The following is a 26446-nucleotide window of genomic DNA, read 5'->3' as shown; positions in this document are numbered from 1 at the left end:
CCTCTTGAGCTTTCAGAAAAGCACTGATCAGTGCATGCAAGTAAGGAAACTCATCAATGCTGGGAAAAGAAACATCTGAAAGGATTAACTGGAAAATAGTGCTAACATGCACATGGGGTTGGGAATAGTGCCCATCATATCATCCAGACTGGAAACCTCTTAGTTCACTGTCCTTGGTTAGAGTACTCAGAAGGGTCTTACCTCTGTAGTGAGCCCTAGACTAAACACTGCTCTGGTGTGAGTGAACGAATTTTAAAAGCAAGACCTAAAAGGATCAAATCCCCTTCAATTCAACGTTTCCTGAACAAAACTCAAGCATATAAGAATACAAAAATATCCAATAAGCTAAAAATAAAAATGTCTGGCATTTAATCAAAAATTTCCAGGCATACAAAAAAGTTGGAAAGTATGACTCATATTGAGGAAAAAAAATCAATTGAAACTTACACAGAATTGACACAGATTATTATTAGCAAAGAAAGACAATAAGGTAGTTATTATAACAGCCATCCATATGTTCAAAAGTCAAATAGATACACAAAAGATACTAAAATTTGAAAATTTCAATGTCTGAGATGAAAATATACACTGTATGGGATTACTGACAGGTTAAACACTGCAGAAGAAGAAATCAGTGAACTTGAAGACAGCAATAGAAATATTCTAAGTAAATAAAAGGGAAAAATAATAATTTAAGAAAATAAATAAAACATCAGTGAGGTGTGTGACAAAACAAAATCAAGCAACCTAATATGTGCTTTAACTCATATATGTGGTAACTGAGTCCTTTAAGAAGAAGAGATGGGGGAGGTTAGAAAAAATATTTGAAGAAACAATGAAACTTTCCAAATCTGATGAAAACTATACAACCACCGATCCAAATAGCCTAATGAACTCCAAACACAAGAAACAGAATAAAACAAAACCAAAGAACATCAGAAACAAATTGCTCAAAACCTTAAAAGCAGCTAGAGAAAAACAGATATGTCACACTCATAGAAACATAGACACAGATGGCTGTAAATTTCTCACCAGAAGAAAAGCAAGTGAAAAAACAGCAGAGCAATATTTTGAAAGTACTAAATGAAAAAATGTCACCCTAGAATTCTATATTGAGTGAAAATAATTTATAAAAATGAAGGTGAAATAACAACTTTTTTCAGACATATAAAATTTGAAAGAACTTCTCACCAGCAGATCCACACTACAAGCAATATTAAAGGAAGTCTTTGAAGCAGAAGGAAAAGGATACATGGAAATATGGATTAATACAAAGGAATGAAGAATACCAGAATTTACAAGGAAATTATCATGTAGATTTTTTTTTTTCTTTCTTTCTTTTTGCGGTATACGGGCCTCTCACTGTTGTGGCCTCTCCCATTGCGGAGCACAGGTTCCGGACGCACAGGCTCAGTGGCCATGGCTCACGGGCCCAGCCGCTCCGCGGCATGTGGGATCTTCCCAGACCGGGGCATGAACCCGTGTCCCCTGCATCGGCAGGCGGACTCTCAACCACTGCACCACCAGGGAAGCCCCTATCATGTAGATTTTAAATGTCTTTTAAAAATAATTGAAAGGGTGAGACTTCTAAAATGGCTGAGTGAGAAGCCTGGCAAATCCTACCTCTCAAAAGCAATGATAAAACTTGAAAAAAAAAATGTTAAGGATAACAACTGAAGGACACTGGAAAATGACCACAGACATACAACAGATCTAGAAGCATATATTCAAGAAAATCTACTGAACCTCAATAAGGACAGTGGGAATGTGTGTTCTTTCAGCTAGAGGCTGCTCCACCCCCAGCCCCTCGGCACTGAACTTCTACTGTGCTTCTAGGGCTGCGGAGCCAAGCACATGGAAAATTCCTTCACAAGGGACACTGTCAACAACAGCTATCTCAGTGACAAGCATAAGGGAAGGCCAACATTGCAGCCAGCCTGAGAGTTCAATGCTGTTGGGGGTAAAGCACTGACAGGCCGACCAGCCAGACACTTAACAAATTTAGAGGAATTTGGAGGAACCAAATTGTACCAGCAGTCAGAGAACACATCTCTGAGGAAGAGATATTTAAGTGGAGACCTGAATGATGGGATGTGGACAGACAGGTGAAAAACTTGGGAAGAAGCATTTCAAGCCAAGTAAACCACTTATGCAAAGAAAAGAGTTTGTTGGCAAGTCTTGAGTTGCATGATGTGGGTGAGTTGAGTTGGAGAGATTTGAAATGACTTAGGGTATAATTTGGAGATAGCATATTCAGAATTTGATATTCTTTAGATGTGTAGGGACACATGTGTCAAAGGTGACTCCCATGTGTCTAGTGTAAGTTTCTGTGAATGATGGAATCATTAGCCAAGACAAGGAAAACTAGAAGAAGAATAGGCTAAGGGGTGGGGTGAATCAGGTCAAGAAAGTAATTTGAAACTAATTAAGTTTTATGTACTTGTGAAAGAACAATGTTCCTGATAAGAGATTGATTGCATTTTTTTAATAATTGGTCCTATTGTCCAACTCTGAGGTTTTTCAAACATCACAGGTCATTTCAGGATTAAAATTCTGGTAAGAAATTATAACATTTTAAATGCCTAGAAGTTATTCCTTTAGACTAATTTAGTTGCTATAACCCACTTTGTTCTGCTGTACTTTATTAGATGTGTATTGGTATGTCTTTCAATATTTACTTTCAGCAAAAGCCTTAGATGTATTCCTTTAGATGCAATAATTTGGGAGGTGATTAAAAATAAATCAGTGAGTAATTGTGTAATAACTTTAATTGAAATCAAATAAATTAAAATAGCACTAAACAAATGTCTATTACATACAAAAATATGAGAGGCTGTTCTGTTTCATATGATTTTAGGGTTAATATTATTTTAACTTTAATATTTTTCTACTTAATATCAGATAAAACCATAAGGCTATATTATCAAAGTTTAGCAAAACTTATCATTTTTACCCTTAGATAAAAATCTATCTTCTATTTATACTTGAACATAAATTGAGAATGAGAAACCTATGCCCAAGTTTAGCTGGTCTACAAAATATAGACATTTCCCCTCACCTGCACTGGCTCCCTAGCACCTGGAGGACAGAAATTGTGCCTTACTCATTGTATTCAGTGGAGGGCCTTGAATGGGGTAAAAGTTCTGTAAACACGTATTGAATTGAACTGACATTTTTTCTAACTGAGTTTGAGTATTTTCTACTGTTGCCATAATTGGAATGGATGATACAGATCAGCGTTCTCTCGTATGACTAAAGACCATTATTAACTTCCAGAGTTTTTCTTTGTCATGATGACTATTTCTCCTTTCATCCTATGTTCTTCTGTTCCTATTAATGCATTTTCTAAACTGAAATCTACTTAGAGCAGAACCAGTTCTGAACAGAAGGAAGTTCCATATGCAGACTTTTCTCTTGATATTCTCCCTAAATATTTCAAAATACACATTATTTTTATAGAATGTTAACAACAGGTTTATAAATTTTGACACGTGTTGATGTTGTTATATAAAACCTACATTTTTTCACTGCAACAGTCTATGTATTCTTTTTTTTTTTTGGAGTATAATTGCTTTACAAAGTTGTGTTAGTTTCTGCTGTACAATGAAGGGAATCAGCTATATGTATACATATATCCCCTCCCTCTTGGACCTCCCTCCCCACCCCCATCCCATCCATCTAGGTCATCACAGAGCACTGAGCTGAGCTCCCTGTGCTATACAGCAGGCTTCCACTAGCTATCTATTTTACACATGGTAATGTATTTATGTCAAACCTAATATCCCAGTTCATCCCACCCTCCCTTTCCCTCCCTGTGTCCACACGTCTCTTCTCTACGTCTGTGTGTCTATTCTTGCTCTGCAAACAGGTTCATCTGTGCCACTTTTCTAGATTCCACATATATGCGTTAAATGCGATATTTGTTTTTCTCTTTCTTACTTACTTCACTCTGTATGACAGACTCTACATCCATCCACATCTCTACAAATGACCCAATTTCATTCCTTTTTATGACTGAGTAATATTCCATTGTATATATGTACCACATCTTCTTTATCCATTCATCTGTCAGTGGACATTTAGGTTGTTTCCATGTCCTGACTATTGTAAATAGTGCTGCAATGAACACTGGGGTACATGTGACTTTTTGAATTATGGTTTTCTCAGGGTATATGCCCAGTAGTGGGATTGCTGGATCATATGGCAGTTCTATTTTTAGTTTTTTAAGGAACCTCCATACTGTTCTGCACAGTGGCTGTATCAATTTACATTCCCACCAACAGTGCAAGAGGGTTCCCTTCTCTCCACACTGTCTCCAGCATTTATTGTTTGTAGATTTTTTGATGATGGCCATTCTGACCAGTGTGAAGTGATACCTTATTGTAGTTTTGATTTGCATTTCTCTAATAATTAGTGATGTTGAGCATCTTTTCATGTGCCTCTTGGCCATCTATAAGTTTTCCTTGGAGAAACGTCGAGTTCTTCCGCCCATTTTTGGAATAGGTTGTTTGTTTTTTTGATATTGAGCTGCCTGAGCTGTTTGTATATTTTAGAGATTAATTCTTTGTCTGTTACTTCATTTGCAAATATTTTCTCCCATTCTGAGGGTTGTCTTTTCATCTTGTTTATGGTTTCATTTGCTGTGCAAAAGCTTTTAAGTTTAATTAGGCCCCATTTGCTTATTTTTGTTTTTATTTTCATTACTCTAGGATGTGGGTCAAAAAAGAACTTGCTGTGATTTATGTATTCTTTTAAATAAACACAAGATTTTAAAACAGGCAATCATATGTTCTATTCCCTTCTTCTATTCCCTCTTAACCAATTTGATTTTCAATGCCTGATTTGACACAGGACTACAGTGCCACATGGATGACTGGTAGACCCCCATGGGGCTTACCATTCTGTGCCTATCTAGTCCAGGTTTCTAATAATTTATGCACTCTTTCTCTCCTTTCTTCCCTACTCCTTTCCTGTCTTCCTTTCTTCCCTCTCTTATTCAAACAATAAACACAGTGATAAACATAAAATTACATTACAGTAGTGGGGCTAATACAATACAATATGACAAGGAACACTTGAGAATGACATGGAGCATGAACATGGGAAGACAAAGTAGATGGCAGAAAATAAAGGACAGAAGAGACCCAAAAGATGACTAACAACCTCGTTAAAGAAATGAGGGTGGAGCTGGGGATGATTATCCAGATGTGTGGGGCTTCAGATACCTGCGTTAAGGATGTCAACTTGGAATTGGTCAGACAGTATATAAATGTTGAAAACTTAAGAAAGTGGATGAAAACTCAAAGAGAAACCCTTTTAGAGTGGAACCCAAAGCCTAGAACAAGTACATAAGGAATATTGACATTGGATGGAGGGGACTGCTAGAGAGGGGCGGGGTGAGGGAAAGTGAGGAACCCCATGCCAGACACTAGCCTTGGTATGCAGGTCAGCAGGGACTCTAAGAAGACCCCATGCACTCCATTTCTACTCTAGAGATGGAGGAAGGGCTTTTCAGTTAGTGAAAATATATATGCCAAGGCAAGAAGCCATGAAAATTTGCAATTTTTACAGGAATAGTAAATATCATTGTGAATGGAATGTAAACAGATGAAACTGAAAAGAGAAGTTGCATATAAGAGACATTAAATGCCAAGATAAGCATTTTGGACATTCTCTCACTATCAGCAGAGCAGTGGAAATACACATCAAAAAAGATAATAATTATCACTTTGAGCTGTAAACCATATTACACTAAATTACTGCCAAAAATAAAAATGCAAAGTGCTACACTTGAATAATTATTAATAATAAGAATGAAGACAAAACAGAGCCACTACTATTGAGGTATGTATTTTGTGTTGTTTTACAAATAGTGGCGATTATTTTCTGTTTGCATCTTTATGCTAGGAGTCCCTTATGCCCAACAGCTCGTGTTTGCTGAATTTAGGATTCACGCAGGTTCCATGACAGCTGCACAGCCAACGGGCCCTTCAGGGGACCAGACACGCAGCTTTGATCTTCCTGGTACCGACCTCTAACCCAAGAAACTAGAGTAATATCTCCTCAGAAAGAACGTCAAGCTAACGGCAAATCCCCATCAAAGAGCGTGTTCTGCTTTGAAGTCAGTAAACCTCAAGTTGTTTCCAGAGTAATGGGAGAAGGAGATGCTAATTTCACGGGATCAAAGAGAAACTCTAAATATCAGGTGTCCTAGCCATTGAGGCAGTGAGATCCCAGAAACAAAAGGATGAAAGTTAATGACCAATGGAAAGAGGGAAAATAGATTCCACCATCTATGCTAAATGTTCCATGGACTCATAAATACTAGAGAACAGAGGTGGGGTTAGGAAGCAGAGCCAAAGTGGAACAGGTCATTAGGAAGGGGTATGAAACAGAGGCTGAAGGTGACCCTTGAATATGGGATGGGTGGCTTGGTGAGACTCACCTCCAGAGCCACCCATTGTCCGTTGGGTTACCAAAGTGGAAATGATAGCATTACTATTCAACAACTCAGGTCCACCCCCATCCCTGAACCATGAGAACACTAAATTCCTGCTCCCACAATTTATATATGCTGTTTCTTCCTACAAGCACCATCCCTGCCTCCTGTCTCACTGCCCATGCCCTCTACTTTGAAAACCGACTGCTGGAAAGGTTCCTTTTCCCACCCAACTGACTGAATACTCTATTCCCCATGCCCCATGTTCATGTTACAACATTTTATATTTGTTTTGTACAATTTTATGACTTCTCATAAAATCCTGACAAAGAAATGAATAATTTTAGAAGCGTCCCCCACAACCAATACAGTTCTCTGCAAATAAATAAATTCATATATGACAAGTGAGGGAGTAAAGAAATCAATGTCTGAATAGTATGGTAGTTATGAAAACAAAATTAGGAAAACAGACAGTTTTAAATCTTAGATTCAATATGTAATAGCTCCAGCAAACTTCTTAATTTCTTCAAGGTTCAGTTTCTTCTTTCTCTGAAGCAGTGAGATTACTACTATACTGAATTCATTTGGTTGGTGTGGGAGATGAATGAGAAAACGGCTGTAGGAGGTAGGATCTGACACATTAAATATCCACTTTTCTGCAAAGTTAATGCTCTGATGAGGTACAGAATGAGGTGTGACCAAAAACCCAAGATGTTCCCATCCAACTTATTCTTTGGGTTATTATCCAGTTTTCTAGAATATTGTTTTTTAAATTAATTTTTTCATTTTGTGTTAATTTAAGAAATACTAGTATATTCTGGACCTTCAAAATGGCAGCTGTAGAGTTGATCCCCTATATATTTCACTGAATGCTTTTATGCTCATGTTTATGCTCACATTGGCTGCCAACTTTTTTACTTTTATCATCAGTGGGGAAAAGAGGGAAGACATAATACATAAATGATGTTCAAAAGAAGGTTCCAGGACTTCCCTGGTGGAGCAGTGGTTGAGAGTCCACCTGCCGATGCAGGGGACACGGGTTCGTGTCCCGGTCCGGGGGGATCCCACATGCCGTGGAGCAGCTGGGTCCGTGAGCCATGGCCGCTGGGCCTGCGCGTCCGGAGCCTGTGCTCCGGAACGGGAGAGGCCGCAACAGTGAGAGGCCCACGTACCGCAAAAAAAAAAAAACAAAAAAAAAAAACAGAAGATTCCACAGTGATGCAAGTAAAGTAGAGGGAAAAGTGAGTCATCATGGTGAACAGGGAACACGAGGACACCTGCACTCACCTGTGTTCCCACAGGAGGATCATCCTAGTGTTAGAAGACATCACCATCAATCACAATAAGTAACTGTTCTTGCTTTGAACTTTGTTCATTTTATGAACTGCCTGCTATGAAACAGATATTCTGCTAAGCTCTGCGAATCTAAGATTCTAAGGCTCATTTCAGGTCCTCCTCTGAATTCAACCTTAAAATAACTATAATATTATCAAGACTTTCCCTAAACCCAGTTCTACATGCACAGGTATTTAAAAGGTGGAAGACGTCAAGTTCAGTTTTCAATTTGGTGTTTAGAACACATCACTCCGTCATTGATTTCCATCAGGGAATAAACACCACTTACTGTATGCACACCCATACACTTCAATCCTCATCCCAATCCTGCCCTTGGGATTCCAGGTTAAGGGGAGGAAGCGCAGGAATCTGGCTTCGAAGGGAGGCTGGAGTCTGTAGTGCACCACGCTGTCTGCATTTGTGTTTCCTGGAAAACCCTGGGAGAAAATGGAGAGAGGCGTCAATGTGTCTGCAAAATATCGTCTTCCTGTTGTCACCGCACATGCTAATGAGCGGTCAATGCTTCATTTTGTTAATATGCAAATGGATGCTTGCTTTTGAGAAACTCTGCTAACATTTAAGAGGGATGTTACAACCTCTCTTCAATGCCTGGCTTAGTGACCATCATCTACATGTGCCTTATTTGCAGGGTAGTTTAAGTTTCAATGGCAAAATTAAAGCAGCTATAAACCTGCTACTTTTGAAGGCTTGCTTTTAGAAAGTTACTCATCCCCTAAATCATTTCCTAGCCTCCAAGCAGTCAAGACACTCACAAGGTCAAGACAACCTCACATCCAGGACAATCAAGCACAATGGTAACCTGCAGGTTTTGCGATAAGAATCCTAGATCCAAAAATTTGAGGGCTGGGCGGGGGGGACCTGATCAGCGTTCTAGTTCAAAACCCATAACTTATAAATGCAAAACTCAAGCCTGAGAAAATGAAAAGATTCTGTGGAGGCAGGACAGCTATTATCCAGCATGGCCAGGACAAGATCCTGGGGCTTCAGATTTCAATCCCTGTGTTCATTGTGTGTTGTCAGGCTGCCCCAAGTCATCAGCATTTAGGGGGTGCTTGGGAGAAACACATCAATGCCACCTGCTACAAGACAGAGGTGTGCTTTCTTAGCCGCAGTCATCTGGCTTCATGCTAGAAGGGGTCAGCATGAGAGCAAAGGAACTTGTTATAAGGAGTGTGACTTCTTTTTCATGGTGTTTTTTTTTTTTTTTTTTGCGGTACGCGGGGCTCTCACTGTTGTGGCCTCTCCTGTTGCGGAGCACAGGCTCTGGATGCGCAGGCTCAGCGGCCATGGCTCACGGGCCCAGCTGCTCCGTGGCATGTGGGATCTTCCCGGACCGGGGCACAAACCCGTGTCCCCTGCATCGGCAGGCGGACTCTCAACCACTGAGCCACCAGGGAAGCCCCAAGGTGTTCTTTTTAATGTAAATATCAGCAAGAAGGGAAAACAAAGAATGTGTGATGTTGTTGTACATCTAGCATCTTAACAGAAAACATTGCCCCATCTAAGACCTGACCAGTTTAAGCTCTGAAAACAGAGTAAGGGCTCTCAGGTATAGGTCTCTTCTGAAATCTACTGTCAAATGTAAAAACTATCTAAATTTCACCAATTTTTTGGAACCCACAGTGAAAACATAAAATGTAGTATATTTTGGGATGGGTCACCTTCAAGTTCTGCACTCTTCGATTTCACAAATTTTTATTATCCAGAAGTCAAAGGTGTTCACATAATAGTTCTCCACTTAATAGTAATAAAATGAGGGAACAAAAGAGGTCGATGCTTTCTCATGCTCACTTGCACGAGAGGGACAAACCCACCTACCTGCCATGCAGTTAATACAAACAGCCAGATATAATTACACAGCCCAGGAGCAAGACTCTTTAGTTCTACCAAAAATGATGCTTGCCTAGTTATTTAGCTTTGTGAAATGCTGAGCCAGGTTTAAAAACCAGACCAAACAAAGCCAGTAATCAAGTTTGTGAATCATAACCACCCGGTTGATTTCCTTGGTATAAATAGATGGAACTAAAAAAAAACAGAAAACTCAAATGTAATGAGACTGCATGTCCCAGACATTATAAAGAAAATGGTTAGATTATAAGCCTATAAAATTCCTTACACTAACTCATCAAAATTCCAGGATAGAGAGCCCTGTTCCTACTTTACACATGAAAATGCTGACTTCCCCAAGGTCACAGAGGTAACAAGATGGAGAAGGATTTTGTGGAAGCTGGTTGCCACAGGTTAACTCTGCATAGGACTGCCTAGTCCACTGTTGAAACTCTGAACCTAGAGTAGGGCTGCTGAGGAAGCACGGGTGGCTCTTCGCTCCCATGGTGGACTTTTCTTCCTGTTCCTACGAGCTTCACTGTTTCACGTGTTAGAACAAACTTCTTGGTTAATGAATGAAACACCACCATGGAGGCACTCAATCATTTCTCTTGTTCAATGAAAGTGAAATCTTTGACCTACATCATCTTTTCTTTCAAGTGTTAACAATTGTTGTGCCAATATCAGGTAAGCTCTTTTCACTGCCTCTGTGCTCCAAAGAAGAACTCAAGAATGTCCACTCCCTGTCTTTACACCGGACCCCAGGCTGATGTGGGTATAAGCAGCGTTTTCCCAGCTCCACCACTGCCTAGGGCGTAGCCTTAAGCTGGTAATATCTGCTGCAAGTCACAGTTCCCTAGTCTACAAAACCAGTTCAGTAAAACCTACTTTAAAGATTTGAGTACTAATTAAGTGAGATAATGTCTGAAATGTAACCCACCCACTGGTCACCTGGAGGTAAATGCTCCAGGAGTGGTGGATGCTATGATTGTGGCTGTGGCTGGTGTTTTGGTTATTACTGGTGCATTTCGTAGAGAGCTCATCTTTCAGACTCTGCATCCCGTCTTTACATTTAACCTCAGGTTCAATGTCTAAGACATCCAGATAAACAGTCAGGAGAGGAACATTGCCTCCTACATTTGCTGCAATTCTAAGGTTATAATTCAAGGTAAGAAGTAAAATTGATATTTATTTTAGTGGCTGACAAAACTTGTAAACCTCAGCATAAACTACATAATGAAATTATTTCCTAGGAATGCTACTTAAATTGTTTTATTTTCCTTATATATTATTACTTCTTTCTGAAGTATTTTGTTTATTGAATACAAACTCTGAAAACTGTACTTCAGCTTGGTGTGATGACAATGCCCTACAGCAAAAGGAACTTCTCTTTTTGTTTTAATGAAATTTAAGACAGAATACTCTTTTTTTTCTGAGACAGAGTACACTTCAAGAAATATTTCAGGTGAGAATAATCGATGTTAATAGTATATGAATAGAGAAGATTAAGAACACACTCTTTACAACTTCTGAGATCTGCACACAAAACGTTCATTATATGTGATTTTAATCACAAATATTTGAAATGTATGTACCTACCTATGTATACATATATGTATACCTATGTGATTATCTTAATTAATTCTAATTTCAAGAAATTACATTATTTTTGTCCTATATAGAACTATCAGTAGTTCCTTTGAATATAAATAAATGATACATTTCTTTAAAGATACAGAAATTTAAATGAAATGAGTTTGGAGTAGAAGGGATCTCTACTAGCATGCCACTCAGACATTTGGGGCTTATTACTGAAATAATCTCATATTTTTTACTAAGCTAATGTTTATCTTTTAAAAATGTGGCATAATCTATTATTTGGATTATATAATTTTGCTTTGGTGTTTCTAGAACAGACATAAATGTACAGGCTGAGCATAGAATGTCGGGAACAAAGGCCCACTCTTGCTTTGTTCTAACAAGTGAAAAAATGAAGCTCATAGGAATAGGAAGAAAAGTCCACCATGGAAGTGAAGAGCCACCCGTGCTTCCTCAGCAGCCCTACTCTAGGTTCAGAGTTTCAACAGTGGACTAGGCAGTCCTATGCAGAGTTAACCTGTGGCAACCAGCTTCCACAAAATCCTTCTCCATCTTGTTACCTCTGTGACCTTGGGGAAGTCAGCATTTTCATGTGTAAAGTAGGAACAGGGCTCTCTATCCTGGAATTTTGATGAGTTAGTGTAAGGAATTTTATAGGCTTGTAATCTAACCATTTCCTTTATAGCATTCCTATGTTAGCTATTACAGAATTAAAAAAACAAACCAACAAGACTCTTCCCACTATTGATCACCAGAACCACTTTAGTTTGATGTAGACTCAATAGTCAATAGCTTAAGGACATCACAATTGAACGTTTTATCCACTATCAAGAACAAACATTGTCTGATAACGTTTTCAGTTTCTACAAGCATGTTTTTTAGCTACTTGAAAAAGTGACTAGAGACTGTGGCTTGTGGTCCACTCACATGCTATAAATGTATTTCCAAAATAATTTATTTAGAAATTGATGATGCTTCTGAAAAGCTGCCAAGTCCTCATTTAGCTGTTTTAGCAATCACATCAGTGGCATCTAAACAGTCATGGGAAAGGATCGGTATGAGGCTCCTGTAGGGCCATGGTTTCTGGTGTAATGTTGAGTCATCACAATGCTGTATTGAACGACCTTCAAGATGCCTATAATGCATTTATCAGTTTAAGTTTGAAGTATCTGTGACTTAAGAAAGACTTTTACATCAATTCTTTACTTCAAAATGTGAGAGGCACTGCTTAAAGCAATAGGTCTCAATGCATTAAAAATAAATGAAGATTGTCTCTACTCTCTGTCACTAGGAAATCAGGGATTCATAATTCAAGCACACTGTTAAGAGTATTTTACCACCTCTGAGGTAAGGGGTAGGATGTTGTTGGGATTAAAAGGGCACACAGAAATCCCCAAGTTCTAATTCTGGCCTTTTTAATTGCTGGACCGTGAAGATCTTAGACAAAAAAATTTTATCTTCCCAAGTCTCAGCTTCTTCATTAGTAATGTGGGAACAGTAATAAGTATTATTGTTAAAAATAATAATACTCCATTCCTGTTATTTCCAGAGGTTCACAGACCATTAAAAAGTATACTAAAATTACTTCCTATAATTAGACAATGAAAAAGTTGTACTAAATTGCTTTACAGCAAATGGTCTTGTTAAGTATTTTTAATATTTTCTTGAACTGCAAAATACTACAACATTTATACATGAATAAAATTGAGGAAAGTATCCTTTCACTTTAGTTTTATCGAGTGAACTAAAAATTCAGTAACACGGTTTGTGATGCCAAATATGTGACCTGGAGTGAGTCACTCACTCTTTGACCCTTGTTACAGGGAAGAACCAAATCTGACTACATGTTGAATCTGTTCCTTTTACTTTAACCTTTGCTTCCCGTTGCTTTTGTTCACTAAAAGGATACTGTCTATACATAATGGCCTGCCTCGGGGAGCCCTGCCCCTCTGCCTGAATGTTAAACCAAAGTGCCTTTGTTCAGGGAAACATCTGGACTCTGTCCACCTGTGGATGGCTGCAAGAAAGAAGAAATTAGCAAGAAAGAAGAAATTAACACATCCCCTCCCCGAGGCTGGCCATTCCAGGGGATATACGCAAAACTTATGGCCTTTTTACTTTACTTCCTCATCTCCTCCCCCTCTCTGTGCTATAAAAGAAACTGGCATCCAAACCCCGGTAAGATGGTTATTTTGAGACCTTAGTGTGACATCTTCTCAGTCGTATTCCTTCCCTCAATACGTCATCTCTGATTTATTGGCCTGGTGTGCGGTGAGCAGAATGAACTTGGACTCGTTAATAACCTCAGTTTATCCAGATGTGGGTGCTTTGTACCAGGTGAACTCTAAAGTTTTCGCTTGTGCAGATACGTTTACCTCAACATGTTCCAGAAGGTAAAAGAATAATCTCTCCTTCTGCTTGATTAAAGTAAGCAAACATCTACCTAAAGTGCACTTAAAATATTTGCTTTCCAGACATTTATGTAATATATTCTGCCATGAAAATCTCAAGTTGTGGTCAATGTGTTGGAAAAAGTATGCACTTAATCAGTATTTCCAGTTTTGGTTTATGGCCTCTTGGTGGAAGCAAGTCACGAGAGTCAAAAGCAGAAAGAGACAACCATCTCCGTGTGTCCCACCACCTTCTCCTACAGCAAGAGGGAACCCACCTGCCCCATAGCTGAACACAACTACACCACACAGGAACTCACAGCGCCTGGCCCTGAAATAATCCAAAACCCAGGGCTAATGCAGATACGTGAAACTGGGCCCTAAATGTTGCTTTTCATTGACATGCCTTTGTTATCTGTATTGTTTAGACAGCTGCAACGTAAGCATTATAGAAATATTATTGAAATCAAGTATTTTTCAAACACATTGCTAAAGTTATAGGCTTTTACTTTTTTTTTCCCTCCTGCTTGAAATATTATTAATCTAGGATGGAAGACAGCTCACCCTTCCTGTGCAGCAAAAGTACAGCTCAAGAATACTCTCTCCTTCCCAATCTTTCTAAATGATCAGGAAGAAAACATTTTAGAAGACATCTGGGAGCATACCTTTTGCTGGCAAAGCTGTTGAAAACAGAGAAAAAGTCAGAAAAAAATTACTTCCCATGACATCAAGACCATATTTTGAAATTGTTACCGACCAGGGTTCTTGGTGACCTTAAACAATAAAAATTGATCAAAGGCCAGGCAAGAAATTCAGGCAAGGCTTTATTGGGGCCCCTGCTGCAGCAGGGTGGAGAGCCAACAAATAACAGGTTCCTTTGCTTGCTTGCTCCCTAAGGGGGGTGGAGCTTGTTCCTTATATGGCAGTGGTCCCCAAACCTTTTTTTTTTTTTTAGTTTCTTTTTTTTTTTATTGGAGTATAATTGCTTTACAATGGTGTGTTAGTTTCTGCTTTATAACAAAGTGAATCAGTTATACATATACATATGTTCCCATACCTCTTCCCTCTTGCATCTCCCTCCCTCCCACTCTCCCTATCCCACCCCTCCAGGCGGTCACAAAGCACCGAGCTGATCTCCCTGTGCTATGCGGCTGCTTCCCACTAGCTATCTACCTTACGTTTGGTAGTGTATATATGTCCATGCCTCTCTCTCGCTTTGTCACAGCTTACCCTTCCCCCTCCCCATATCCTCAAGTCCATTCTCTAGTAGGTCTGTGTCTTTATTCCTGTCTTACCCCTAGGTTCTTCATGACATTATTTTTTCTTAAATTCCATATATATGTGTGAGCATACGGTATTTGTCTTTCTCTTTCTGACTTACTTCACTCTGTATGACAGACTCTAGGTCTATCCACCCCATTACAAATAGCTCAATTTCATTTCTTTTTATGGCTGAGTAATATTCCATTGTATATACGTGCCACATCTTCTTTATCTATTCATCCGATGATGGACACTTAGGTTGCTTCCATGTCCTGGCTATTGTAAATAGAGCTGCAATGAACATTTTGGTACATGACTCTTTTTGAATTATGGTTTTCTCAGGGTATATGCCCAGTAGTGGCATTGCTGGGTCATATGGTAGTTCTATTTGTCCGAAACCTTTTTGGCACCAGGGACCGGTTTCATGGAAGACCATTTTTCCATGGACCGGCAGGGGGTGGCGGGGGGGATGTTTCAGGTGGTAATGTGAGCGATGGGGGGGGCCGCAGGTGAAGCTTTACTTGCTCCTCTGCCACTCACCTCCTGCTGTGCAGCCTGATTCCTAACAGGCTGCGGCCTGGGGGTTGGGGACCCCTGTTATATGGCGTGAGGGTAGGGGTGTGTCCAGGGGTCGGGCCAGAAGGGTGGCTTAGGTGGTTTGCCCACCCCTTAGGTGGTGTTGTGTGCAGGGGGCACATGCAGTACCCTGCTTTTGCTCTGGGCTCTTCAAAAGTGGCAGTTGGGTTTTTTGGTCTCTTTGTATCTTTTGTCGAGAATTTGCCCCAACTGGGCATGCATGTAGTTATTTTTAGTCCCATACAGTTTCTTTGTATTTTGTTGCTCGAGGAGAGGTGTGTCGAGGCACTGCAGCACTGCAGCACTGCAGCAAAGGGCCCCAGGTCCCAGCCTGTCTCAAAATCAATATATGGCTGTTGAAAACAATATTAGAACACTGCAAATAAAAGTATGTTATTTGATACATGGCACAAATTTGGTTGTGACAAATGAATTGGCTTCTAAACTTCAAGGGTAACACAAAAGAAGAAAATGAAGTATGGTTAGTGTTATAAAGAATGCCTCAAATGAGTGTTGGGTAGTGGGCATATTCTATTAGCAGCTTCAAGGAATTAAATAAATTAATGAAATTAAAGGAATTAAAGTATTTAACTGTGAGTCTAGACTGTTTTAGGAATACTGGGAGAATAGCACTCACCCAGTGGCCTCCTGTATATGTTGAAAATAGTAATATGCACATTGGGTGATTTGTACAAAATTTAGGAAGATTTCTCATTAAGAAGTTCCATTGACTTAAAGTGATACCAATATGTGTTTAGTTCAACATTAAACTACTTCACATGGTAGGGAATTCCTTTAACCTACTGTGTTATGTTGAAGCCCTAACCCCCAGTACCTCAGAATGTGACTGTATTTGAAGAAAGGGTCTTTAAAGAGGTGATAAAGGTAAAAGGAGGCCATTAGGGTGGGTCCTAATCCAATCTGACTGGTGTCCTTACTAGAAGAGGAAATCTGGACACAGAGGCACCAGGGAAGTGTGCACACAGAGGAAAGACCATGTGAGGACACAGCAAGAAAGACAGTCATTTGTCAGCCAGGGAGAGAGGCCTCAGAAGAAACCAACCCTGCCAACACCCCGATCTGGGACTTCTAGCCACCAGAACTGCGAGAAAATAAGTTTCTGTTGTTTAACCATCTGAATATGGCATTTTGTTACTGCATCCCGAGGAAAATAATACTCTTAGCTTCTGGATTGGCCTGTGGTGGCCTTGCTGAGTGACTTGGATCAGTGAGTCCCTTATGGCTCCAAAGAGCCACAATCCATTATACTCATGACCCTCAGGGTCTCACAAGGTTTGTATGCTAGGTGGGTGCCATGTTTGCTACCGCTCTCAAAGTGTGCCTTATTTCCAAAGTAGTTTAAATTTCTCCTCAGACCATCACTGACCAGTCTAGTTCTGGCAAGCAGAAGGCACTCAGTGGCATTGTTGAAATTCAGGAGTTTTTCAAGTTTAATTGTGTCTGCCAGCTGAATTCCCGGAAGAGTATGTGGCTAAGAAGGACCATGATGGTGCCTCCTAGCTAACTCAGACCATCCTTAACCACATTCCGCACCATCCGTGCCTAACAGACACTTGTTAGTTGACTCAATTTTCAGGGCCAGTTGGTCATTTCTAGGCCTTTCCATTCTTTCGAGTGCAGGCTCCTTGTTTTTTCCTATAGAGAGGGCCAGTTCAGAGGTGTCCTCTATGAGTCCTCACTCTTAAGGACTCAGGGAAATTACCCTGAGTCCTTATTTTTGAAATGTGGCATCACTTATTTTTGAAATGTGACAGATTAAGCGCCTTACAAGGGAATGACCATTTCTTAGTTAATGAATGAAGGGCCTTGGTCGTGCCCTCCTCAGGAGCAGAGCCTCCAGAGCTTCAGAAGGACTTGGTGTGTTCTGTCCACCTTTAGCACAGGACCATGCTGGTATTTTCATGTAAGAAACTAAGGGTGTTAAACCAGATCATCTTATTAAAATAATAGAATATAAGATTGAAGGAAAGCTCCAAGGTAAGACAGACTGAAGGAAAAGAAGAAAAGAAATCAGAACCCAAAGAGATAACAGTGATAACATCGCAGGCCTGAGTCACCATCCTGAGAAAGGCTTGCTGGTGTCTAGGAACCTTGATTTGGGGAGGGCTTTCACCACTCCCAGAATTGATAAGAGTGGCTCACTGCTGCCTAAGATGTTTATGCAAACAATGTGGTTGATGCTGAACACTTGCGTTCCTTCTGGAATCTGGGATTTTGATATGTGCCAGGGAGAGGGTGCCTACATGACCATCCCCCATCAAAGCCTGGACTCCTAGGCTGAGGCTAAGCTTCCCTGGTTGGCAACATTTCACACATGTTGTCCTCATGGCTGAAGGGCTTAAGCGTGTCCTGTGTGGTTCCATTGGCAGAGGACCCGAGGGAGCTTGCCTCTGGTTTCCTCCAGACTTTGGCCCACTTGCCTTTTCCTTTGTTGACTATACTTTGTGTCCTTCTGCTGTAATAAATCACAGCTGTGAATATAACCCTATGCTGATTCCTATAAGCCTTTCCAGTGAATCATGGAGCCTGGGAGTGGCGTGGGGGACCCCAATACAGGAGTGATCACGGAGAACTGCCAGAGGCAAAGAACCCAGAGCAGAATGCAGCCTGGAGACATTCCCTATAGGACACAAGTCACCTCCATGAGAACTTGCACAGAACAAGCTCTTAACCTAGCATCCTCCTTCCCACCTGTCACAGATGGGCCTTTCATACCAACAGGAGATCTGTTCTGCATTTCCACACTTTCAAGTAACAATCACAGGTCACAGGAAGACGCATGACACAACATACTTATATATACAACATATACAACATACTTATATATTCCTGTTACTTTATCTAGTAACAGGGCAACTCTACGAGGCTACCTCAAGATTTGGCTCTTTCGGTGATTTCACTGCTTCTGAGAATGAGATTATTATCTTGCGCTCAATAAAACATACAAATAAATAAATGTGTTAATGTCTTTACTAACTGTTAGATTTTGGTAGACTAGTATAGGCTCTGTGTGGTAGGATTAATTCTTAGATTTGCCAAAGTCCAAAAGAAGAGAACCAGGTAAGCATCAAACTTCACACTTCTCATCACAAGAAAAAGAATGTGTAATAATGTGAAGTGATGCTTGTTAACTAAACTTATTGTGGTAATCATTTCACAATATATACATATATCAGATCACTATGCTGTACACTTTAAACTTACACAATGTCATGTGTCAATTACATCTCAATAAGACTGGAAAATAAATTTCACGCTAATGGTAGACATCTTGAACAAAAATTCCATTTTGCCACTGAACAACTTAACCCTTCTGAGACATTCCGTATGGATTTTTAACCTCTTTCAAGAAGCTAACTGTCCATTTTAATATTAGGGAGAAGTAGACAATCCTTCAACAGTGGAATGAAAAACTCCTCCATTAAAAATTTTCTTCTCAAATCAGAATATTTAGATTTATCCTACACTGTGTTTAGAAGGGAAACATACTCACTACCACAAGATTTTTCTCTCATTTATGCAAAAAATAGTAGCTCTTTTACAGTGTTTGTCACAATTCTGATTTCAGAGGAAGTGTTAACTTAAATAGGATTTAGCCAAATATGTTTAAAAATATGTCAAGATCGGGACTTCCCTGGTGGTCCAGTGATTAAGACTTTGCCTTCCAATGAAGAGGGTGAAGGTTCGATCCCTGGTCAGGGAGCTAAGATCCCACATGCCTCAGGGCCAGAAAAGCAAAACATAAAACAGAAGCAATATTGTAACAAGTTCAATAAAGACTTTAAAAATGGTCCACATCGAAAAGCTCTTTAAAAAAAAATATGTCAAGATCAAACAGCTGTTTTTAAAGTAATTGTGTATTTAAAGCTGTCTTGGTAGTTTTAGTGACAAAATAGAGATGCTTTTTTTCTCAGCATCTTAAATTTGAGTTAGCAATACTGTTAAACCAAAATGATTAGGGTCATACGGTTCACACTGTAATTTCAAAATTAACTCTTACACAAGAGAAGTTAATGTTAGAATAGGACAAAAAAATATATATTTGAAAACTAAGTTTAAGTAAATGTGAAGTAAGTCCTTTGCAACATATAATTGCCATTTCATAAGAAAAGTAAAAGGCTGTGTGTTAGTCAGAGCAGAGGTCAGACAGTTCTCCATGGGTTTCTCACATTTCTGCACATCTTACAAACAGAAGCACCGACAGCCCTTTATTCTCAGCTACCTTTCCAAGGATGTTTATATAGAAAGCAGCCTTGTAAGATAATGTCTTCTTCCAGAGGTAAGGGCAAGCATGCTTACCTCCCAAAAGATTCTGATTCCCTGAACTTTTGTATTATAACCCACTGTGTGTGCAGGCATCCATCTGGGCCTAACCACTCAGCCCCTGTGTGACTCAGGGTCAAGGAGAACCAAGGCAAATATTCTGATGCCCCTGCTGCCTGCAGTGGTTTATGAGTAACCAAGTAAGTAATAGAGTCCTTTGTTTCTGACCCATAAGTCTTCTGTCTTCTACCTGCATCCATGAAAACGGCAGGCTAACTTGTTGCAAATAGGGCAAAATCTCAGATACTCCCAAGTTCTGGATGGTAAGATTAAAGTTCATCTCTCGGAAGACTTACTATAGAATGCATATGAAAAGGTCTATGACTAAATAATCTATTTATTTCGGGTCACTATGCCAACATTTATATATTTTAACATATTGATCTGCTCAATATGTTAAAATGTATACGTATGTTTGTGCTCTTTTGTTTTTTATTGATGCATGATTAGAAATTCTTCTTTGTTTCCTTTTTAAAAATAGTATGTATTGCATTGTGTTTTGATAGAAAATAACAATGAAAAAAATGTAGTCTGTGGACTCACTAGTCAGAAAATCCCTGGTGACGTAAAAAATAAATAATAGACATAGGCACAATTGGCTGGAAAATTCAAATAGTACAGAAAACTTAAAGAACACAGAAGCCACTCTTTCCCCCAGCACCTACTTAACCATTTTTATGGTTTATTAAAATTGTCTTTTACTTCTGCATTTACTGCTTCCCATAAATCCTTTCTTTTCAGATTTTCTGGTAGGAAACTCCACAATCTAAGACAGGGAAGGCATCAGGTTCCTGGTTTAGGCACAGCAGCCACCATCTCTCTGCCATGAGATCCTCCTCATCATTAACAATGTTCTAGGGAAGCTGCAGCTTAGGTTCCAGGCACTGGGGGAAACGTAAGCAAATACTTCCTCATTCCTCTTCCCAACAGGGAAGTGTGCTGGGCCCACAAGACTGCAGTCCCTGTCACCTGGAGACACCCTCCCCTTTTCTCTTCCAAAAGGGAAAGAGAAAAAGATCTACCATGGCCATAGTTAATCTTCTGAAGAGCAGATCAGGAGCTTATTTTTGCTTTAACCATTTAGAAGCAGGATCAACTGAAGTCACTATTGTGAACTGATGACCATTCATTTTTACATAAAATGTGACATAATAAAAAGCATGCAGCTCATTAACTATATGTCACATTTGCTCAGCTCTATATTTTGCTACACTATATTCTATTTATGTAATTTCAGTCTTTGAGTTTGTTTCTGCAGTAAAATTTCCACCTACATAAAATTTGACAGAATTGAAGAAACCTATACGATGCTATGTGAACAGCCAGATCTTTATCATTTTGAAATGTTTATATCCATACTTCAGTATGCTTTGATGATCTTATTTTCTTATTTTTAACCTCAGAGTACATGTTGGACTCGTTAGATCTGCAGATTAATCTATGATCTTGTGATTTCAGAGTCACAAGCAATGATGGTATTAGTCACCAACCAATTGCTAGTGTCAGGAAGCAGACTTTTCTTCTGCCCTATTAGGTTTAGTAATTAGGGGCCTGCAAATTAAAATGACAAAAGACAGTTTAACAGAAGAAGTTTATTCATATATATGGGAGCTAACAAGAGAAGTAACTATCTCCCTAAATGTTTAAAGTCAGAGGTTTATATATCTCACTTAGCAGAGAAAAGGGAAGTGGAAGAAAGGACTTCTGTGGAAAGAACAAAAAGGTTTCTTTAGGGAAGACAAGTGAGTTTTCAGAAGAATAACTGAAAGATAAGTAATTTTGTGATGATTTTGTGTCTGCACGTTCAAGGGGTCTTTCCTTCTTCTATGCAAATCTCCCCAGAGAGGGGATTTGTGGTAGGTTTACTCTTGATTTCTCTCCTGGGAGTAGACCTATCTTGAAGAGGGAATCATAGAAGGCTCATTTCTCAGAAATGTCTGCTTTTAGTCAAATAAGGAAAGCTCTTTCTGCATCTGTTGATTCCCAAATGTTTTGAGCTTAAAATAATCTCCTTTCCAACTCTGAGGTTCCAACTGGGTCTCTAGGCATTCCTCCCTATATGTCCTCGCTTGTAATGTCATGAGGCAGTGCCTACTCTACCTTGTACAGATAAGGAAACTGGCTCAGAAGGACTCAGTTACCTGCCCCAGGTGAACAACTAGCCAGTTTCAGAGCTGGATTATTACCAGGGACATATGAATCCATAGCCCAGCCTCTTAGCCCTTTGAGACATGATCACTCAAGAGATCTTAGAGGGCTTCCCTGGTGGTGCAGTGGTTAAGAATCCACCTGTCAAGGCAGGGGACACGGGTTCAAGCCCTGGTCTGGGAAGATCCCACATGCCACAGAGCAACGAAGCCCGTGGGCCACAGCTACTGAGCCTGTGTGCCACAACTGCTGAAGCCCGCATGCCTAGAGCCCATGCTCCGCAACAAGAGAAGCCACTGCAATGAGAAGCCCGTGCACTGAAACGAGGGGTAGTCCCCGCTGGGTGCAACTAAAGAAGGCCCGTGCACGGCAACAAAGACCCAACGCAGCCAAAAATAAAATACAGCAACAACAACAACAACAAACGTTTAAAAAAAAGAAGAGAAATCTTAGAGCACATGTGATCCAACACTCTTTATGTTATTTAATAAATTTGTTTACCTCACTGTCAATCACTAAATGGGGGGTCTTGGACAGTTTTCTCAGCCCATTTGTGTCCCAGTTTTTCCATCTGTAAAATGATTACAGTACTCACTTCAGAAACATGCTGTGAGGAATAGTGTCAGGCACCTAGTAAGTGCTAAGTATCTGCTCTTATTATTATTTACTTTATAGACATCAATGCATTCTTAGAAAATATTCCAAGACTAAGTGTACAGAGTAAAACATGTAAATCATCTCTTACCCACCTGCCCACTCTCTTCCCAGGGGTCACCATCAGTGGATGTGTTTCTAGTCCTTTACCATCATAGTCATACATATTTTTAATCTGTGCAAACACTCATGAGTTGTCTTCATGCATTTTAACAGAAATGGAATCATATTTTGCAAATTATTCTCCAACCTCCTGTTCCCGTTTAAACCACTCAAGTCCTATAGATCTTTCCATGTCAGAACATCTCAGTGTTGCTCATTGTTTTTTAACAGCTGCATGGTGTTATACTGAATGGACTTAAAATGATGTACCTTTCTGATATTGATAAGCTTCTAGGCAGTTGTGGGGCTTTTGTTCTTGTTTTTTTTTTTCATGTAGCTAGACAAGCCCCTAGTGATTAGACATGTGGAAAAGCTAAAGAGAGCATGGTGTTCCAGAGAAGTTTGCATTAATATACAACAGAGGGCTTCCCTGGTGGCGCAGTGGTTGAGAGTCCGCCTGCTGATGCAGGGGACATGGGTTCGTGCCCCGGTCCAGGAAGATCCCACATGCCGCGGAGCAGCTGGGCCCGTGAGCCATGGCTGCTGAGCCTGCGCGTCCGGAGCCTGTGCTCCGCAACGGGAGAGGCCACAACAGTGAGAGGCCCGCGTACTGCAAAAAAAAAAAAAAATACAGCAGAGACTCTTCTCTCATGATTGGCTTCATGTCTCTCCAGCTCTGATAGATAATATCATCTAAACAAACGTTTTGGGTTTTTTTTTACCCATTTCTAGTGGGGCTGCACTTCTGGTTCCCTAACAACTTGCAGCTTCTGATCTGGGCAGAGTGAAGAACAAAAATAAAGGTGATGGTGGAGCTTGTGCCTAGGATGACATCCACTGGACTGAAATAATGAAACAGCCACTGAATGATGCACGTTTGACCCTGGGGATGTCAGAGGTTTCTAAGGGAGCTTTTAATGGGCTAGTATTACAGGGTCACTTTTTAAAAACAGGTTCTACTTAAGGTGGACGGCATCCTTCTGCATATTTCTTTCTACCATCCTAGTTTCCTTGCAAACCAAGGGATGACAAACCACGCTACAATAACATGAACATGTTGGTTTATATGAGGGAGTGGGGAGTTTACCCTTATCTGGGGAATTCTGAAATAGAGGTTCCTGGAGGCACTATTTCTTCCTGAATGTTTTGCACACTGCTAACTAATCACTTCTTAACTGTATGAGAGAGGAGTTTTGTTTTTTGTTTTGTGGTACGCGGGCCTCTCACTGTTGTGGCCTCTCCCGTTACGGAGCACAGGCTCCGGACGCGCAGGCTCAGCGGCCATGGCTCACGGGCCCAGCCACTCCGCGGCATGTGGGATCTTTCCGGACCGGGGCACGAACCCGTGTCCCCTGCATCGGCAGGCGGACTCTCAACCACTGCGCCACCAGGGAAGCCCGAGAGAGGGAGTTTTTCTATGTACCATTTCAAATCAGAATCCAGTGATATTTTACCATTAGGCAACAAAAGATCATCCGTTTCCAAAATTTAGTGATATTTACAATAATTGAAAAAAAATTTTGTGCTAGCAAAAGTATCCAAGAGAGAAGAATCCAAGACAGGAGCAAATATATTATCAAATTATTCATGAAATAATAATGATAATGATGTTGTATGTTTGTGGAGTGCTTCCCATAAATGACACCCTGAGCCAAGCACTTGGCTTAGATCACCTCACTTAACTGTCTCGACAGCATAATCATTCTCACCTAAATATGAATTCAATCAGTCTGACTGGTTGAAATGCAAGGAAGAGTTCACTGATGTTCCCTGGTTTATAAAGAAAATTGCTTGTTATTACTTCTCTTCTGGATTATTTCACAGACATTAGACTGAAGTTTTAGAAGAAAATTCCCCATTTTAGTTTAGCAGATCCTCTTCCCATGTTTTTATCATGTCTTAGCTATAAAAACTTCAGAAATGCAAATATATAATGTAATATAATATAATATACTCTTTACAAATAAATAAAAGCAAAGATTTATCTCATTCACAAAAATGCTAAGAAAGCAAGATAGCAGAATTAATGCTTTCAACTTAACACCTGACTACTACAGGCTAGTGCAGATGAATAAAGGTCTATAGAAGACGAACTATAGGGACTTCCTTGGTGGTGCAGTGGTTAAGAGTCCACCTGCCAATGTAGGGGACACGGGTTTGAGCCCTGGTCCGCGAAGATCCCACGTGCTACAGAGCAACTAAGCCTGTGCACCACAACTACTGAGCCTGTGCTCTAGAGCCCGCGAGCTCTGCAACATAAGAAGCCACCGCAATGAGAAGCCCACGCACCACAATGAAGAGTAGCCCCCACTCTCCGCACTATACAGAAGGACTATATGATGAACAGCATCAAATTTATAATCATTAGGCAAACTATGAGGTACGATTTGAAATATCCTAGAAATGGTCAGTGTCTTTCAAAATATCCCTTCTAGTCTTTCCCACAGTGTCTAAAGGGTCACCATGGCATTGAAATATTGATTTACTGTGAATCCCAAAGACTTTTCAATCTTAAGAAGTGTCTTTCTATGGGGCTTCCCTGGTGGCGCAGTGGTTGAGAGTCTGCCTGCCAATACAGGGGACACGGGTTCGTGCCCCGGTCCGGGAAGATCCCACATGCCACGGAGCAGCTGGGCCCATGAGCCATGGCCGCTGAGCCTGCGCATCCAGAGCCAGTGCTCCGCAATGGGAGAGGCCACAACAGTGAAAGACCCACGTACTGCAAAAAAAAAACCCCAAAAAACAAACAAACAAACAAACAAAAACAACAGAATTTAAAACTTGGATAATCAAAGAACATTATCAACAGAGTGAAAAAGGCAACCAATGGAACAACAGAAAATATTTGCAAATCATATATATGATAAGGGGTTCATATCCAGAATATAAAAAGAACTTTGTACATCTCAACAACAAAAAAATCAATCTGATTTTAAAATGCACAAAGTACTGCAATAAACATTTATCTAAAGAAGATACACAAATGCCCAATAAGCACAGAAAAAGATGTTTCTTAGGGAAATACAAATCAAAACCAGAGTAAGATACTACTTCACTCCCTTTAGGTTGGCTATATATTTTTTTTAATGGAAAATAAGATGTGTCGGCAAGGATATATAGGAAACTTCGTGCACTGCTGGTAGGAATGTAAAACAGTGCAGCCACTTGCAAGACCATTATGGCAGTTCTTCAAAAAATTAAAAATAGAATTACCATATGAGCCAGCAATTTCACTTCTGGGTATATATCCAAAAAAGTTGAAAGAAGGGTCTCAAGGAGATATCTGTACACTCATGTTCACAACAACATTATCCACCATAGCCAAAAGGTGGAAACAATCCAAATATCTACCAACAGATGAATGGATTAAAAAAATCTGGGATATACATACAGTGGAATATTATTCAGCTTTAAAATGAAGGAAATTCTAACATATGCCACAACATGGATGACCCTTGAAAACATTACGTTAAGTGAAATAAGCTAGTTACAAAAGAACAAAAATTATATGATTCCACTTCTATGAGGTATCTATTCAAATTTATAAAGCCAGTACAATGGTGATTGCCAGCGCTTGGAGAAAGAAAGGAAATGGGGAGTTCGTTTTTAAAGGGTAGCAAGTTTCAGTTTGGGACAATGAAAGAAGTTCTGTTGGATGGACTTGGAGGGCATTGTGCTGAATGAAAGAAGTCAGACAGAGAAAGACAAACACCGTATGATGTTACTTACACGTGGAATCTAAAACCTA

General features: G+C 40.0%; 1 protein-coding gene across 2 annotated transcripts in view; it reads right to left on the bottom strand.

Moving 5' to 3' along the window:
* The window catches only part of LOC308619375 (contactin-associated protein-like 3), a 180896-nt gene that overhangs the window by 88816 nt on the left and 65634 nt on the right, over nucleotides 1–26446 (bottom strand). For both annotated transcript variants that reach the window (XM_081238048.1, XM_081238047.1), the window contains exon 4: nucleotides 8064–8211. In XM_081238048.1, coding sequence (XP_081094174.1) covers nucleotides 8064–8211 — 148 coding nt within the window. The remainder of the gene's footprint in view (nucleotides 1–8063; nucleotides 8212–26446) is intronic.

Source organism: Mesoplodon bidens (genome assembly GCF_964165515.1).
Source record: "Mesoplodon bidens genome assembly, chromosome: 6".
Classification (NCBI taxonomy): Eukaryota; Metazoa; Chordata; class Mammalia; order Artiodactyla; family Ziphiidae; genus Mesoplodon; species Mesoplodon bidens.
The sequence above is the reverse complement of the archived record's forward strand: the minus strand, read 5'-3'. Positions and strand labels throughout refer to the sequence as shown.